Source organism: Orycteropus afer, unplaced genomic scaffold (genome assembly GCF_000298275.1).
Source record: "Orycteropus afer afer isolate SDZICR_OR568_19922 unplaced genomic scaffold, OryAfe1.0 scaffold00862, whole genome shotgun sequence".
Classification (NCBI taxonomy): domain Eukaryota; kingdom Metazoa; phylum Chordata; class Mammalia; order Tubulidentata; family Orycteropodidae; genus Orycteropus; species Orycteropus afer.
The window spans coordinates 585,902-604,789 of NW_006922449.1; the positions used below are offsets into that span (position 1 = coordinate 585,902).

General features: G+C 37.3%; 1 protein-coding gene across 1 annotated transcript in view; it reads left to right on the forward strand.

Moving 5' to 3' along the window:
• The window catches only part of ATP6V1A (ATPase H+ transporting V1 subunit A), a 48,623-nt gene that overhangs the window by 23,272 nt on the left and 6,463 nt on the right, over window positions 1-18,888 (forward strand). The window contains exons 8-12 of the mRNA XM_007958182.2: window positions 3,997-4,119; window positions 4,210-4,324; window positions 6,800-6,863; window positions 8,228-8,431; window positions 17,814-17,908. Of these exons, the coding sequence (XP_007956373.1) occupies window positions 3,997-4,119; window positions 4,210-4,324; window positions 6,800-6,863; window positions 8,228-8,431; window positions 17,814-17,908 (601 nt within the window). The remainder of the gene's footprint in view (window positions 1-3,996; window positions 4,120-4,209; window positions 4,325-6,799; window positions 6,864-8,227; window positions 8,432-17,813; window positions 17,909-18,888) is intronic.

Below are 18,888 nucleotides of genomic sequence, written 5' to 3' on the forward strand. Positions count from 1 at the left end.
GCTTTCAGGATTCTGTCTTTGTCTTTGGTTTTGGTGAGTTTGATGATGATATGTCTTGATGATTTTCTTTTGGGGTCTATCCTGTTTGGGGTTCGTTGAACTTCCTGACTGGATATATTCTCATCTTTCATCATAACAGGGAAATTCTCCAACAGATCTTGGACAATTTTCTCAGTGGTTTTATTTTTCTCTTCCTGTTCTGAAATTCCAGTGACATGTAGGTTATTCCTTTTGATGGTATCCCATATGAGCCTTAGGCTTTCTTCATTTTGTTTTAATTTTTTTTCTGATTGATCCTTTTCCAAAGAAGTATTCAAGTGTTTGTCTTCAGTCTCATTAATTCTGTCTTCCATTGCATCAATTCTGCGCCTTTGCCCTTCCAATGTGTTATCTATTTCTGACAATTTAGTATTAATCTTATGTATTTCTATCTGTAGATTTAGAATCATTTCTAATTTTTCATTTATTTTGTCATTTTGTTCTTGCATTTTCTTCCAAAATTCTTCTAGCGTTTTTTCTGTGTTTTCTCTGGTCTGTCTTTCAATCCTTTGAGGATACCTAAATATATTTCTTTTGAATTCCTTATCAGAGAGTTCCAATGATGCTTCTTCCTCAGGGATGTGTTCTGGATCTGTATCCTGCACCCTTGTTTCTACCACTTTATCTTGCTTCTTTGTGTGGACTGTGATTGTCTGTTGTCTTTGAGACATTGTGGTGTTGTTGTATTAAGGTCTCTGTTAACTGTTTGTGAAGAGCAGCCAACGGTGATTCAGGCTGTTCTTGGTGGTTTTTTATTGTTGGCCCGTTGATGGAGAAGGATGTGGTGACGACTCTCAGTCAGTAAGTGAAGTTGCAGGAGGTGTGAGTGTAGTTGTGTCTTATGGGGACTGTTGCTGTTTCCCAGTCAGTTAGACAAAAATTATAGCTGAATAAACCTCAAAAACTGAAAAGCAGGTAGACAAAAAATACACCATGTAATCACACAGGAACAGTAACCAAAAAAAGAAAAATGGGAAAAAGAAGAAGAAAATAACCAAGAAATCCTGCAATATCTTGGTATAAGGCCATAAGAGAGAAAAGGTAGAGAAGGAGAATAATGAAGGAAAAAATGTGAAAAATGCAAAAAGAAAAATAAGGAACAGTGTTAACCACAAGAAAAAAAAGGGGGGGGGGGAAGAATTTAAATTAAAAACAGAAAAAAAATTTTTTCAACCGGGATCAGGGAAAAGAAAAAAACAAAACTGTAAACTAAGACCTGGGAGGGGAAGAATAAAGAATAATAGTAAAAAGGACAAAAGTATTAATAATAATAGTAGTTTTAAAACAGACAAATACAAGCAAAGTAAACATCAGAAAAAAGGGAAAAAGAAAAATTGGCAGAGGACAGGGCAGGGCATCTAGGCTCCATCTGAGCACACAGACTGGGATGGAGTTCCTGTGGGCACAGAAAGTGGGTGGGAGTGGGAGATGGCCGCATCTCCATTCACCAAGCAGGTGTGGGGTATAAGAATAACAAAAGGAATGTCGTACCTTTTCAGTCGTGCAGGTCCAGAGTGTCCTTGGGGTTACTGGCAAGCAGAACCTGTTCTTAAGCCCCTGGTACCTGGGAGAGTGCTGTCTCTTTAAATATCCAAAATGGTCAAGCCACTTGTGAACATTTGAAATGGTGGCGTCCTCCAGAAAGGCAAAAGTCCACAGCTCAGCCTGTCTTCCTCTTCACTGCTGCTTCCCCTTTTATTCTCCAGCCACCAGAGCAGTCCTCCGTGCACTCCCTGGCTAGCAGGGCTGATTTTTATGTTAATTCTTAGGCCCTACCACCACTCGGCCCTCTCTAAGCTGTCTGTGCCGTGCCGTCAGGCTTGCTCAGGATCGCTCCCAGACCGCAGCTCCGTATGTTTCCTTTTTTGGTATTTTCATGCAAATTCTTAAGCTAGTTGGGGTTTAGTCCACTTCTATATCCTTCCCTTCAAGGCTCAGGAGTCCAGTATTATCTTCTGTATCTGTGTTAATTGGTTCCCCTTTTCTTTGTTGAAGAGGGTCTGTGCAGTCTTTCTCCTTATTCTGCCATCTTACCAGAAGTCCTAAGGTAATAACTTCTTAGAAGTAAAATTACTGAGAGTATAATTGGAATTCAAATTTAAATTTTGATAGCTCTTCAAAATTTTCACCATTATCTTATGATAATTATCAGCAAAAAATAGGAAGACGCTCAACAAGTTGGATTGACACAGTGGCTACAACAATGGGCAACAATTTTAAGGATGATGTAGGACCAGGCAGTTTTTCCTTCAGTTATATATAGGGTCACTATGAGTTGGAACCAACTCAACAGCACCTACAAACAGGAACAACAAGCTGTCACACATATAGGACAGATGAAAGACTATTACAGAGAACTTCCATATACCTAGTACCTAGATTTGACAATTAACATTTTACGATGCATACTTTATTGGATAAGAATCTTTATTTCTTAACAATGAGCTAGCATCTTTCCTGTGCTTATTGATCATTTGAAAAGTACTTTATGTCCATTTTCCTTTTGGATGGTAGTTTTTTTCATATTGATTTGCAAAAGTTGTCTAGTTATTAAAGAAATTAGTCTTTTATCTGTCATGAGTTGTTAATAAATTTTCCCAATTTGTCTTTTGATTTTGTCTGAAATATTGTTTGTTTGTTTTGGAGGCACTGACATCTCAAGGTTTATGAATGGAGCTCTTTGAGGCCTATTCATGTGTATCCGTCATTTTTCTCTTCTACCAACTCTTTCTTGTATATGCACACAAGTATTAATCACATATCATCACAGGGACTTAAAATAGTCATGCATGTATAAAAGAGGAGCTGATTTTATTAGAATTGAAATGTGATAGTTATTCTATTTTTAAAGCCTTAATAGTGGTAAGTAATATTTTTGTTCTTGGAACTGTTTTATGGAAGCCACAGAATTAAGTATTTTTCATTCTAAATGACATGAAATGCTGAGTTTTCCAGCATCTATTTTATTTTACTTAGCTATGCCTCTGTTTCTTTATTGGTAAAATACAGGAGTGATGAGGGCATTAGATTCTAGGACTTCTTAGAGTTGTGTAGTATATATCATTTAATCTGATTTCTGTGTATTATAAGGGCAGGAGTTATCATTCCATTTTAACAGATTAGGAAACTACATTGGGTAAGCAAATTACTTAGCTAAAGTCCCATATCTAGTTAATGACAGAACTAGAACCTAGGGCTTGTTTCTATATATTTGCTTCTTTTAGATGATAACCCTGTTTGTGCATTTGCCGAACCAAACCAGATTTGCTTAGCAGAATAGGTAATTGAGATATATTCATATTAATAACACGTTACTTTTGACAGAACAACAGGTTAATTAGTTAAAGATTTTTAAAATTTCTTTCTTTGATTTCGGTAGAGAAAGATAATACATAGACAAAAGCTATATGTGGAAATGAATTTTGAACTTAATCAGTTACACTAAGAATGGGGAGAAAGTTTCCCTTGGTTTTTGAAATGTGTAGTCTAGTCTCTGGCAATGAATAAACGTTAAGCTTATATTTGCTCTACATAACAGATATTTCTTTCTTGCTCATTTGTCAATCAGTGGTCAAAGGGTTCTTCTTTATCATTCTGCGATGGGGCCTAGGCTGATGAAAGCTCTACCGTTTTTAACACATGGCTTCCAGGGCTCCTGGGAGTTCTCTCCACTCAGTAGGCTGGAAGGGAGAAAGGACATAGAGGTGTGTGTGTTCCTGTCTGGGGATGAACACATTACTTTGACTCACTTTCCATTAGGTAGAGATAAATTACATGGCCATATCTGAATGCAAAGCGGCTAAAGAATGCAATTCATTTGTATGCCCTGAAACATTTGATTAATAGCTATTAGTCTGTCTCATGTATTTATTACTTTAAAATTTTCTTAAGGGTGAAAAAAATCAGGATGGAATTACATATTCTAGGAGTATAACTTTTAATATTCTTACCATTTAGGGATTACGCTGTCGGAATATTTCCGTGACATGGGCTATCATGTCAGTATGATGGCTGATTCTACCTCTAGATGGGCTGAGGCCCTTAGAGAAATCTCTGGACGTTTAGCTGAAATGCCTGCAGGTAAGTCATTGTATTGCTTATCATATAAGCAAGGCGGATATGATTTTGGGGGTTGGCTTTGAACCTCTCTTTTTAATTTTCTTTTTTCAGATAGCGGATATCCTGCATATCTTGGTGCCCGTCTGGCCTCTTTCTATGAACGAGCAGGCAGGGTGAAATGTCTGGGAAATCCTGAAAGGGAAGGGAGTGTCAGCATTGTAGGAGCGTAAGCATTCAAACTCTACTTTTCAAAAGTTAAAAAGTCATTGATTTTAAAGATTATACATTTAGGTCGCTAGAGTCACTCGTTGAACTCTTAGGAGATGCATGTACAGTTGACCCTTGAACCACATGTGTTAAACTGCTCAGGCCACTTACACATGGATTTTTTTTTAAATAGATATATTGGAAAACTTTTTGGAATTTTGCTGTAATTTGAAAAAACTCAAAAAACGAATAGCCTAGAAATATTGAAAAAATTAAGAAAAAGTTAGGTGTGTCATTAATGCATAAAATATATGTAGACACTGTTGTTGTTGTTGTTGTTATGTGCCATCGAGTTAGACCTGACTCACAGTGACCCCTCCTTGGGTTGCCAAGGCAGTATCACTACAGAAGTAGATTGTCCAACCTTCCTTCCGAGGAGTGGCTGGTGGGTTTGAACCGCCAGCCTTCTGGTTAGCAGTCAAGTGCCTTAGGCACTATGCTACCAAAGCTCCCATGTAGACACTAGTCTTATTTATTATCGTAAAATATGCACACATCTATAACAAGTTAAAATGTATCAAAATTTAGGTGCACATATACTTACAGACCACACTTGGCACCATTTGCAGTTGAGAGAAATGTAAACAAACATAAAGATGCAGCATTAAATCATAACTGCATAAAATTGTTGTAGTATATACTGAAATACTATAACAATTTGTAATCACCTTCTATTGCTTTTGCAGTGAACTCAAGTATTATGAGCATTCACTTAAAACACCATGTGGTGCTAATCATCTCCATGTGAACAGTTTGTCTCTCCAGTAAATTACATATCACAGTAAAAAGTGATCTTGTGATTTTCACATATTTTTTCAGTGTTTAATGCAATATTGTAAACCTTGAATAGCACCATGAGACCCATGGAGAGTGCCACTAGTGATGGTGGAAGTGCACTCAAGAAACAGAGAAAAAGTCATGACATTGTAAGAAAAGGTTGAATTGCATGGTATGTGCCATAGATTGAGGTCTGCAGCCGTGGTTGCCTGCCATTTTAAGATAAATGAATCCAGTATCAGGACCATAGTGAAAAAAGAAAAGGAAATAGATGAAGCCTCACTGCAGCTATGCCAGAAGACATGAAAACCTTGCACTTTTTGAGAAGTGCCTTTTTATCTTGTAATGAAAATGCAGCTTTTATGTGGGTGCAGGATTGCTATAAGAAAGGCATATCTGTAGACTAATATGATTTGAGATAAAAATGAAGTCATTATATGACAACTTAAAACGAAAGGAGGTGAAGGATCTAAAGCTAGGGAATTTAATGCCAGCAAAGGATGGTTTAAAAAATGTCAAGAAAATAAGAGAAGCAGTTTCTGCCAACTAGGTGACAGCAAATGAATTCTCAGATGACACTAAGAAAATCATTGAGGAGAAAAGATTTCTGCTTGAACAAATTTTTAATGTAGATGAAAGTACCCTATTCGGAGGGGTAAAAAAAAAAAAAAATGCCTCAAAGAACATTTGTTTGTAAGGAACAGAAGTGAGCAACAGAATTTAAGGCAGGAAAGGATAGGCTATTTCTGCTGTTTTATGCAAATGGCAGTTGAGTTTATGATCAGGACTGCCCTTATCTGTAATGCTGCTAACCCCCAAGCCTTGAAGGGAAAAGATAAACACCACCTGCCAGTCTTTGATTGTACAATAAGAAGGCCTGGACATCAAGAACCTTTCTTCTGGATTGGTTCCATTGATATTTTGTCCCTGAAGTAAGGAAGTACCTTGCCAGTAAATGACTGCCTATTTTAGAGTTTTTTTGGTATTGGACAATGTCCTTGACCACACAGAACCCTATGAGATAGCACTGAAGGCGTTGAAGTGGTCTCCTTGCCCCCAAACCACCTCTAATTCACTCTCTAGATCAGAGTATCATAAAGATCTTTAAGGCTTATTACACGTGGTACTCTATGGAAAGGATTGTCAATGCTATGGAAGAGTACCCCTAAGCCCTGAGTCATTCAAGGGTCAACTGTGGGTCATCTTTGTGTGTTCTAGTTGCATATATTTGAGTTGATTGGCTTATTGTATTCAAGTTACATACTCTAAGAATAAATTTAAAAATTATACATGTTATGGTAAGATTGCATCATAGTAAAAACAAAGTGAAGATTCACAGTTAGTAAATAAAACCATACTTTGTTCTTAGAGCTTTTCCTTCATTTTGCTTCCTCCTTGCTTCATCTGTTTAATTAGAATATTGAAACTGATTGTAATAAAATGTTTCATTTCTTATTCTAGATAATTTTTAATAGTTGTCTTTTTTATTTGTAATTTAATATTTGTTTTTTGTTATGTAAGATTTTCTTTCCAAAGGCCTTTCTAAAGTTATTTTTATGTTCCTCATTAAATATTGACTTTCAAGAAAATACTGACTTTTATATCCAATTTATTTTTCATAAACATTCTAATGGCTGTTGTTCTTTTCTTTTTTCAGTGTTTCTCCACCTGGTGGTGATTTTTCCGATCCAGTTACATCTGCTACTCTTGGTATTGTTCAGGTATGTCTTTCCATGGTCTAGTCAACTTTTGAGGCTTCTTTCCACTTCCAGCTATGCTAATGTTATCCAAATTGTCCTGAGTACTTGTTCATTAAAGAGTGACTGTAGGCAGTGGTAAAGTTTGTCTTAGTGGCATTCTTTCCATTCTGTTGTTTTTTCTTAATTCTTTACCAATGATTAATAATAAACTTAGTATCTGTTAAGTGGGAAACAGACAAAATAGATCCAAAGGTAGCAAAATTTTATTAGTGTTAGAGTAATACCACCATTTAGGTTAGAGTAACTCTAGTTGTAGAAAAAGTACATTAAAAAATGTTTAATGGCAAAAAGTTATTATTTCTCCTCATAGTACAGTCCAAGGCTGATAATCCCACCAGAGAATGGATTTCTTCCATTCAGTTAGTAATTCAGACAACAAGGCTTCTTCCATCTTATGGCTCTGCTATCACCTAGTCTAGTAAGTACCTGCATTTGGATGGCAGAAAAGGAAACAGTATGGAGAAGACATACCTGTTTTTTGAATGTAGATGATGTCATCATCCTACTCATTCCATTGGCCATATCAAGGTGGAAGCAAGGCTGGAAAATGTAGTTTCTGCCCAGGTAGCTGCTTCCCAGGTTAGCAATGAAAAGAAGCTTAAATAAAAGATATGTACAAGTAAGAACTATAGGGAAAAACTAATTGTTTTGATGTAATTATAAGAATATGTGTTCATGTTCATGTGGGAAAAATAGAATATGTGCTGTGAGGCTAAATGAACAATTCTCAAATATGAAGCAAATTATTTTATTATTTCTTGTGTAGCTTGAGTATGAGCAAAAGAGAGGAACAAAACACTTTGAAATCTTTCATGTTTGCCACAATTTGGAGTTTTTAATTATGTAGGAGGGAGGGAGTAATGTGATGAATACATAAAATAGATGTGAATGTTTAGCCTCAGAAAAATGATTGTCAGATTTTATTGGGTTGTCTTTTAATCATAGGGAACTAGATTTTATCAGAAGATGCAGAGGTTTTTAACCAAAGTAAAACATATATTTCAGCTCAATAAGCATTTTTTGGTACATCTGTTTCTATTACACAATAATAATCTGCAAAGGAATTAGTTTTTCTTTCTGCTGTCAAATTTGACTTACCATTAAGGGAGTTGAGATAAATTTTGAATTTGTTGATAAGCACTTCCCACCCTGATAGGAACATTTTTTACTTGACATTTTAATTATGCTGGGTATCTTCTAAAAAGAAGTATAATTTTACTAGTAAATTATAGGATTACATATTTTGGAAATACTTAGGACACAAAGATGTATGTCAATAAGTTGTTTTTTGTTTAAGAAAAATCTGTTTGCTTGTTTTTAATCAGGTGTTTTGGGGCTTAGATAAAAAATTGGCTCAACGTAAGCATTTCCCTTCTGTCAATTGGCTAATCAGCTACAGCAAGTACACACGTGCCTTGGATGAGTACTATGACAAACACTTCACAGAGTTTGTTCCTCTGAGGACCAAAGCTAAGGAGATTTTGCAGGAAGAAGAAGACCTGGCGGAAATTGTACAGCTTGTGGGAAAGGTAAGTTGTTAAATCCAATGGAGAAGACATTTGTGGGTTATACTAGAGTGTTGTAAGTACAGCTGGAGCCCTGGATATGTAGTGAGTAAGTATTCATCAAATATATTTTAAACTAATTGAGTTTTAGATTATTTCTTCATCAGATATTTGAGGAGCCTACTTATATTGTGGAATATAGAAGGATGATTATTGTTTTGGATGTCTATTGCTGAGTTACAAACCACACCAACACTTAGTGGCTTAAAACAATGTTTTATTACTTCTAGCTCTAGGGTTGATGTCTTCCATTGGGTGGTTCTTACTTAGAGCTTCCCACACAGTTATATGCTACCTGAGGCTGTAGTCATCTGAAATTTTCTTGACTTATGTCTGTGGCCTGGGCTGGGATGGCTGGAAAAGCCGTCTCTCTATTTCGTGTCACTCAGGGATCCCAGAGTGAGTGTTAAAAAAGAGAAGTGGAAATTGCCAGCCTTTTAAGCCTGAACTCAAAACTAGTATAATATCACTTCTATATTACTCTTTTGGCCAAAGTCATCACAAAGCCTTCCCAAATTTGAGAGGAGGGGCTTGTACTTGAAGAATGGTCAATGAAAATAAGTAACTAAATCACTAGGATCCTTTTATTCTTTTTTATCCTTTGCAATACTTGGCACAGTACTAGATATATTACAGGTGAGAAATACTTGATTTATTTTTATTTATTGAAATTGAAGTCTGTCCTATTAGAGATATTATTAAAGTTAGAATCTGTCATTATACATTTTTGTAGGAGCACTAGTGCTAAGAATTTGGAGGGATTGGATTCTGGTTCTAGTTTCCCCAGTAATTAACTATGTGACTTGAAACAGGTGACTTTACTTTCTTGTGTCTGTGTCTTGATGTTTCATAGAAGGGTGGGTAATTAAATTTGGCCAAATTCTGTTCCAGAATTGAATGTGTTCTCACATAGTATGCAGTGCTTAGTTAGGACTCTTGAGTTCCCTATCTGGTTCTGCACTTTTTATTATTTCTTATAAAGTTACCTCTTAATTTTTCCTAACAAAGATTATTTGATAGTTAGCATATATTAAATACTAGTTATGTATAGAGTACTGTGGCCCTGTAAGAGGAGCAAGAAGCAAAAAACCTCTAAAAATGGATAGACAATACAAGGAAATAAAATTATAGGCTTATTTTGTTTAAGACTGTAAATAGGAAAAGTCCTAAATAAAATATTAGCTTACTAGATCTAAGAGAATATTAGAAATAAGCAAGTAGAGTTTATCTCAGGAATTAAAGATGATTCACCCCCAAAAAATCTATTAACGTAATGGAAAAAAGGATATTCAGCTAATGCAGAAAAGATACTTGAAGTTCAATATTTATTTGACCTAAGCCATGGTATTTTCAATCACCTTATATATATGTGGAAGCTGGGCAGTGGATGAAGAAGACCAAAGAAGAATTGAGGCATCTGAATTATGGTGTTGGCAAAGAATAATGAATAATATCATGGACTGCCAGAAGAACAAACAAATCTGTCTTGGAAGAAGTACAGCCAGAATGCTTCTTAGAAGTGAGGATGGTGAAACTTCCCCTCTCATACTTTGGTCATGTTGTCAGAAAGGACCAGTCCCTGGAGAAGGACATCATGCTTAGTAAAATAAAGGATCAGCAAAAGAAAGGAAGACCCTCAATGAGGTGGATTGTGGGCTCAAACAACAATTCTGAGGATGGCTCAGGAGTAGGCAATATTTCACTCTGTTGTGTATAGCGTTGCTATGAGTTGGAACCAACTTGATGGCACCTAACAATAACTTATTTGTGTTTTTTAAAACTTCTTGATAAACACAGAATACAAGGGAACTTCCTTAATTTGTTAAAAATTAATATACCAAAATCTAAAGAAAATGTTTTACCAACTAGAGAAATTTCAGATGTGTTCCTAACCATCTGAAAATCAGAATTCAGATGTGTTCCCACCCCTGAAAGTCAGAATTAAGACAAGAATGCCTACTTCATTGCTGGTGTTCAGTAGAATACCAATGATATAACTAATGAAAAAAAAATGGTAAAGATGTCATTGTTTGGAAATAATGTACTTAACTGTACAAAGTCAGAGAAGACAAAGATGTTGAAACTAATAAGAGTTTTGTGAGAGTTCCAGATTCAAGATAAATAAAACAAATCAATAGAATTTCTGTATATAGCAATATTAGTTGAAAAATAAAAACAAAAACTAGACTCTAGGATATAACAAAAAATACACGTTTCCATGATGGAAAACATTTTAAAACTAATAAATGAAACACAAGATGATCTGAAAACAGAGAGATATGGTCCATGCTCTTGGTTGGAATGACTTCTTGAAATGATCCCATGTACCTTTAAACTATTCTATAAATTTAATGAGATTCCAGTCAAATGTCCAGTTGGATCTCCTGAGGAAATTAATGATCATTCTAAAATTCATAACAATTTCACAATTCACAAACAGCTAAGAAAACCTGGTAAAAGCAGAGGGAGCTTTTCTCCTATTGGATATTAATGCAAAACAATATTAATGAAAATAGTGTGGTACTGGTGAAATAGACAAGCAGACGAGTGGAACAGAGCAGAAGCAGACACCTGTATATATGGGCACTTAATATTGCAAAGATGGTACCACACATCAAGTGAGGGGACAATGGATTTTTTAATCAATGATGGTGGGAAGACTACTCACTATTTGGAGAAAAATAAAACGATTGTGATCTACTTCCACATACAAAGGTAAACTCAACAGATTAGCAATTTAAGTGTGAAAAATAAGACTTTCAAGTTAATAGAAGACAACATAGGAAAATATCTTTGTGACCTAGAACTGGGAAGGAACTTCAGCAAATCACCTTTGTGCACAAGACTTAAAACAAAAGAAAAAGTTTTACTTACATAAAAATTAAGGAGCTTTGTTCAACAAAAGACTACCATGGATAAAGGTGATAGATTGGGAGAAAAACTTTGCAACATCTATAGCTGACTAATATCTAAAATGTAGCAGAAATTTCTGTAAGTTAACAAGAAGACTGAAACCCCAACAGAAATATAGACAAAGGAAAGAGAGAATAGATAGATTATAGAAGAGAAAACTCAAAAGACAAGGGGAGAAATGCTCAAATTTAGTAATGTGAAAGGTGAATGCAAATTAAATAACAATATGATATCATGTTACACTGGTTAGAATGGGAAAAGGTAGAAACCTGCCAAATATCAAATGTTGTGAGAGATAGGAGAACTGTTGTATTCCAGGTGGGAATATCATCTAGTGCTGCCATTGTGAATGATAGTTTCCTGACTTGCAACATATTCCAGTTATTACAAACCACACTTGAGATGAGCAGTATATCTGGAACATTGCATCTTCCTGGGAGGAATTTACCAGAAAATGCATGCAGGGAAAATGGAAAAAAATGCTGTTATGTGAATACCCTCCAAGCATTTGATCAGGATCATATGGTGGAAGAAATTAGTAGAAAAATCATCCATATGGCAAAAATGCTAAATTTAGAACTTGATAGTGCTGATGTGGAACAGCTCATCGATCACAAAGAACAGGAATTGACAGATCAGGACTTAATAGATTTTAATAAATACTTGAAAAAAAAAAAAAAAAGCTAAAGAAAGACAATGAAGAAGAGGAAGGAGAGAAGTCAAAAAATTTTACAGTGAAAGGATTAGTAGGATTCTCCCCCACCCCCCAAAAAAAAAACTGACTCAGGGCTTCAGTTATTTGAAAACATGAACCCAGATGTTGGTCACTTTGCTATAAAGTCAATGGGCAGTAAGATGTTACCATGAAATATCTGAAGAAAAAAAGAAAAGGAGCATACAGACATCTTTTACCAATTGTCTGACTAGAAGCACCATCCACATTCCCAGGTATAATCCAGATGATCCAGAACCTTTCACAAGTCAAGTTACTATCACAGCTGACAAAATGCCAATGCTGTCCAACTCTTCTTCATTGTCAGAGAAATTTTTTATGATTTTTTATTATTTTTTTATATGTGTATATGTATGTATTAAAATATGTCTTTAAGTTTATATGTAATGTGCAGTGAATTACTTAGTATGGCTTTTCTAGCCATAGTCTTTGTAATTCCCGTAAGATTATTGGGTAGGACCATGCAAGTAAGGTGTGTGGAACTTTGATTTTGGGATTGGTTAGTTTTGTCATGCTGCCAGGCTTGAAATGAGCCTTCCTAGGAGCTCTGGTAGCATAGTGCCTAAGGCACTTGACTGCTAACCAGACGGCTGGCGGTTCAAACCCACCAGCCACTCCTCGGAAGGAAGGTTGGGCAATCCTACTTCCGTAGTGATACTGCCTCGGAAACCCAAGGAGGGGTCGCTATGAGTCGGGGCCAACTTGATGGCAAATAACAAGAACAACAACAACAACAGAGGCAGAAAGGGGATCTCACTCCCATCAAGAGAGAAGAGCTGGAGGTGAAGTAGAGTGTGTGCTTGGACCTAAAATCCCTACACTGGACTTCCTTGTCAGAGATGCCCAGCAGAGAGATTCGTGAGGCAGAGAAAGACACCCTGGCAGTGAGATGGTCGCAGTGGAACCAAGAGGCACGAGACAGAGCTGTGGGCGTACCTGGCCCACAGACTGAGAAAGCTCAGTGCCTTTGAGCACAAGTCTTGCTGACAGAGTGGGATGTACCTAGGTGTACCTATTTGCAGAGCTAAAAGAGCTTTATAATACTTGACCAAGCAGGGAAGAGGCCAGGCTGAGAGGCCAAGGGCCAGAGAGGCATATCTGAGGGCACAGCAGAGGGAAGACTGTCCTCATCAAAGAATTGTATCCTGAGCACATTCCTAAACCTGAATTGTAGCTTGTTACTTCCCTAATAAACCCCATGATCATGAATATTGTCTGTGAGTTCTGTGTGGCCATTGCAACAAATTATCAAACTTGGCAGAGAAGTAGTAAGTTCCACGGCAGAGAAATAGTAAGTTCCATGGGAGGGATGGTTGGTGTTAGAATTGGTAAAAGGCTGAAGGGTGGTGGCATGTCTGACCTCATAGGAATAAGCCTTGGGCTGCTGATAGTGATTCTTCCTCTTGTGAAGTTTCAGGAGGTTAGAAGATTCCACCTCCATGCTGTTATTGCCCCCCCCCCAAAACATAAATAAGATGGGATTTGTAAGATACAGATAAATAAAAGGCAATAATAATGAAAACTGGGAAAAAAAATTCAACTTGCATGAAAACTGACTTACAACAGAGTTGTTGGAACAGAACCCCGTTGTAAGTTGGGGACTACTTGTACTTGCTTGTATACCCTGTGACCTAGTAGTACTGCTTCTGAAAAAGGTCCTCAAAAAGCTATGTTTGTGGTGACAGTGAGTTAGAGGAAATCTGAGTGTCCTTTGTTGGGAGTAAAATATCGAAGGTAAATTATGAAATATACACAGCATGGGGAATGAACTACAGTGAAACCTGTGAAAGTAAAGCTCAATGAGATTACTTTGTTTTTCTGGATCTTACAAGGTTTCCACCTTTGGCAGGGTGCAGTCTTACCACTTTTCTATCTCTGCTTTTAGTGTAAAATACAGATTCCTGATTTCGAAAGTTTTACTACATATAAAAGAGCTGGAAGAATCATGATACTCTGTAACTTGGTTGGGTTTTCTGAAACACAATTTCAAAGACAAGTTAGAATGTCTTACATACTGTGGTGTAGTAAATTACATGGTATGGCTTTTCTAGCCATAGTCTTTGTAACTCCCACTTTGCGGTGAGCAACTGAGTAGATGCTTGTTAAATTCATCCACCTGAAGCAGCACAAAGTAATCTTCTGGGAAGTTCACTAATGTGTAGAACTCTGATGTTGGAATTGGTTGGTTTTCCCACTCTGCAGGGCTCAAAATGAGCCCTCCTAGAGGGAGGGAGAATATCTCTCTGACTGCCAGCTGAGAGAGACATGCTTGCTAAGAGACATGAGAAAGACACACTGTCGTGAGAGAGACGCACTGCTGAGAGAGAGATGTGTTGAGAGAGACTGCCGGCTGAGAGAGGCTGCCAGCTGAGAGAGACTGAGTGCATTCCTGAACTTGAATTGTACCTTGTTGCTTCCCTAATAAACACCATAATCTGTGAGTTCTGTGTGGCCACTGTAGTGAATTATCAAACCCAGCAGAGAGGTGGTGGGTGCTGTGGAGAGATGGTTGGTGTCAAGGTTGGTAAGTGGGCTGGAGAGTGGCGGCATGTCTGGCCTCTTGAGAATAGGCCTTATGCTGCTGATGGTGATGGTGCTGATGGTCTGTCCTCCTCTTGGGGAGTTAGAGGAGGTTGGAAGTTGCTGCCTCATTGCCCCTTTAGCACATTCCATATTTTCATCATGTAGCACACCCACGTAAATAACATGCTCATGCATATAATGCACATAGCATGTATGGGAAGCCAGCATATAAATGAGTTGCACGGTTTGCAAAAAAACATGTAATACATGCTTATTTAGGTAAATATATGGTATTTTTAAATCATAGTAAAATACACATTTCACATAAATTTGAATAAGCCAAAGGATACACATAAAACATGTTTAAATAATTGCTTGTGGTTAGAGAAGGAATTGGAATAAAAGAAATTAAAAAAGATTAAAAAAAAAATATCCAGTGTTTACCATTAAGGACTTAGTTTTTCTATTTTTATTTATTTATTTTAAAAAATTGTGATTTGGGTGAAAATTTACAGAGCAAATACACTTTCCATATAGCAGATCACATACACTTTGTCTCATACCATTAAGGACTTAGTACAGATAGAAAATATAAGACTGTAGTTAACTCACTAGACATGTCCCTTTCCACAAACTTGTTAGTGATCCTAGGAAGAGTGGTATCATCTTCATGCTGATAGGGTGATTGCAAAAGTTAAAGCTTTGAGGCAGTAATGTTTAAATGGTGAAGCTCTGTAGCTTAGTTACACTGAAAAGGTAAGTACAGGCAGTCCCTGACTTACCATGTATTCAAGTTACATCGAACTACACTTAGACTGTCTCTTTTTTTGTACTTCTTACCATTAGTAATATGTACAGCATACGATGCTGCAGTGTATAATTTGCTGGTGTTACCATTCTCAGAGGAAGCTCTGGTAACATAGTGCCTAAGGCACTTGACTGCTAACCAGAAGGTTGGTGATTCAAACCCACCAGCCATTCCTCAAACCCACCAGCCACTCCTCGGAAGGAAGGTTGGGCAATCTACTTCCGTAGTGATACTGCCTTGGAAACCTAAGGAGGGGTCTCTATGAGTCGGGGCCGACTCGACAGCACATTACAACAACCATTCTCAGATGTTCCCTTGCACAAGTTTAATGCTATGATTTACTGTTTAAAGCATTGCCAAATAGACTTAGTTTTCTAAACTGAATCAAGGGCTTAAGTTGCTTGAAAACATGAGCCCAAACACTGGCTGCTTTGTTAAAGTTGATAGGCATATTTGTGAAGCACTGAGATGTTACTACATAATAAAGACATAAAGAAAAGGACCATATAGACAACTCTCACTAATTTTCTGACTAGAAACACCATCCTCAGGGATAATCCAGATGATCCATAACCTTCCACAAGCAGAGTTACTACTGCAAGTGACAAAATGCCAGTGTCATCCCACTCTTCATCGGTGTGAACTTTATGATTAGTGTATTTGTTAAATGTATGTTAGTACTAAAATATCTCTGTAAATTGATAGGTAATGTTACTAACCCTCAGAGACAAAGATTTATAAAGATACTTGTAATAAAAGGGAATGATAGTGAAAGCTAAAAAGAAAAAAAAATGAGGTATTTGACTTAGATTAGAACTGACTTACAGCAGAGTCAACGGAATGGAACTCACTGTAGGCACTGTAGGTTGGGGGCTATGTGCACATACTTACTGTACCTTGCATTTTCATAGGTTTAAGCACCATATATGGAGCCCTGGTAGCATAGTGGTTAGCCATTTGGTTGCTAACTGAAAGATCAGTGGTTCAAAGCCATCAGCTCCTCCACAGGAGAAAGATGTGACTGTATGCTTGCATAAAGATTACAACCTTGGAAACTCTTTGGGGCAGTTCTACTCTATCCTACAGGGTCACTATGAATCAGAATTGACTCAGCAATAATAGGTATGGAAGTGCCATATAGAAGCCCTGGTGCACAGTGGTTAAGCACTCAACTGCTAACCAAAAAGTCAACATTTGTGACCCGCCAACAGACTTCCCATGAGAAGATATGGCAGTCTGCTACTTTAATGATTTACAGTTTGGGAAATCTTGTGTTGTGGGGCAGTTCAACTTTGTCCTATAGGATCACTGTAATCCTGAATCGACTTGGTAGCTACAACAGCAACAAAGCACCATGTAAGGAGCCCTAGTGCCAATTGTTCCATGGGAGAAAAGACCTGCCAATCTGTTCCATAAATATTACAGCCTAGCAAACCCCATCGGGCAGTTCTACTCTGTCTTACAGGGTCGCTGTGGGTCAAATTGATTCAACACCACACAGTAACATCATGTGAGGGTGCACTGATGATTCAGGGGTAGAATTCTTGCCTTCTATGTGGGAGACTTGCAGTTGATTCTTGGCCAGGGCGCCTTATGTAGCCATCACCCATTACTAAGTTGGGTCTTGTGTTGCTGTGATGCTTAACAGGTTTTAGCAGAGCTTTTGGACTAAGACAGACTAGGAAGAAAGTCCTAGCCATCTCTTTCTAAGTATCTTCCAGTGAACATGGATCACAAAAGTCTAATGCTCTTATGCAGGGATCATTGTGAGGCAGGGATCGACAACAGCAGCTATGAGCACCATTTAATGTATTTTTAAAATAATTAACTGTATATGGGCTATATAGACTTCTAAGAAACAAATTCAGTACTAAGAATTCAAATAATTATGGTAACATAATAAGCCAGGATATGAAGAAGACAGTGTTTTAAAAAAGAACATCAATCAAAAAGCAGTTAAGAAGTGAATTTTTTTGTTGTTAGGTACCATTGTGTCACATCCTACCCGTAGTGACTCTGTGCACAACAGGACAAAACACTGCCTGGTCCTGTGCCATCCTCACAGTTTTTGCCATTTTCGAGCCCATGGTTGTAGCCGTTCTGTCGGTCGATCTCATTGAAGGTCTTACTCTTTTTCACTGACCCTCTACTTTACCAAGCATGATGTCTTTCTCTAGGGACTGGTTTCTTCTGATAACATGTCCAAAGTTCATGAGACAAACCTCACCATCCTTCTAAGGAGCATCCTGAATTTATTAATGATAAATGGTTGTATATTGATTATATAGTCTCTGGTTCCTAAGCAATTACTACCATCAGTCCTACATTTCAGAAATAAATTTCTAAAAATATGTATTTTCACCTTCTAGGCTTCTTTAGCAGAAACAGATAAAATCACTCTGGAAGTGGCAAAACTTATCAAAGATGACTTCCTACAGCAAAATGGGTATACTCCTTATGACAGGTAAGCTATATATGTTGTTGTTATATGCTGTTGAGTCAGCCCCGACTCATAGCGACCCCTCCTTGGATTGCCGAGGCGGTATCACTATGGAAGTACATTGCCCAACTTTCCTTCTGAGGAGTGGCTAATGGGTTTGAACCACCAGCCTTCTGGTTAGCAGTCAAGTGCCTTAGGCACTATGCTACCAGAGCTCCTATGACAGTATATTATTAACAAGGCTCAAAATTCTATACCTCAGCTTAAGTTCTAGGAACTGCCCATACAAGTATATCTCAGGAAGGGGAAATTCTTTGGAAAAGTGAATAAGGATGATGCATTAAATTGTGCTTTAAATGTTTAAATGTATCAACCTACTTGGATAAGAATGCATGTGGTTGAGGCTGAGTTTATACTTGGGCAACTTTTGTTATTAAATGCTATGGGTAAATGGGGAAGGCGCTACTACTAACTTTTGGAAATTAAAGTTTTTTTCCTTCTTATTTATTAAACTGTAACCTACTAGCACAGGAGAGGCTTTACAACTCAATTATTTTACCATTTGGGTTACTTTAACTGCATTATACCTAAAAACCCTTCAGAGCCATTAGATTATAGCAATATTATTTTAGTGTCCATCCTGTTTGACATTTTTAACAAAGAAAATTAAACATTAACCCTTAAAATAAATAAAAATATACATCTCCATATGTACATTCTATATATTGAAACTTCTCTGAAAACTGGTGAAAGTAGTAATTAATATAAATAAATTTCCCTCTATTTTCTTTTATTCCTTCTGTATCATCTAATACAAATATAAGTAGTCTGTATACTGAATAAGCTTGTTACCCTCCCGAGAGGGACTGGGTCTCCGGGAGCAAGGTAAGCACGGGCGGGCTTGTGCTTCCTCACTGATCTGCACTGAACACTTTCCCTTGTTACCCTCCCAAGAGGGACCGGGTCTCCGGGAGCAAGGTAAGCACAGGCAGGCTTGTGCTTCC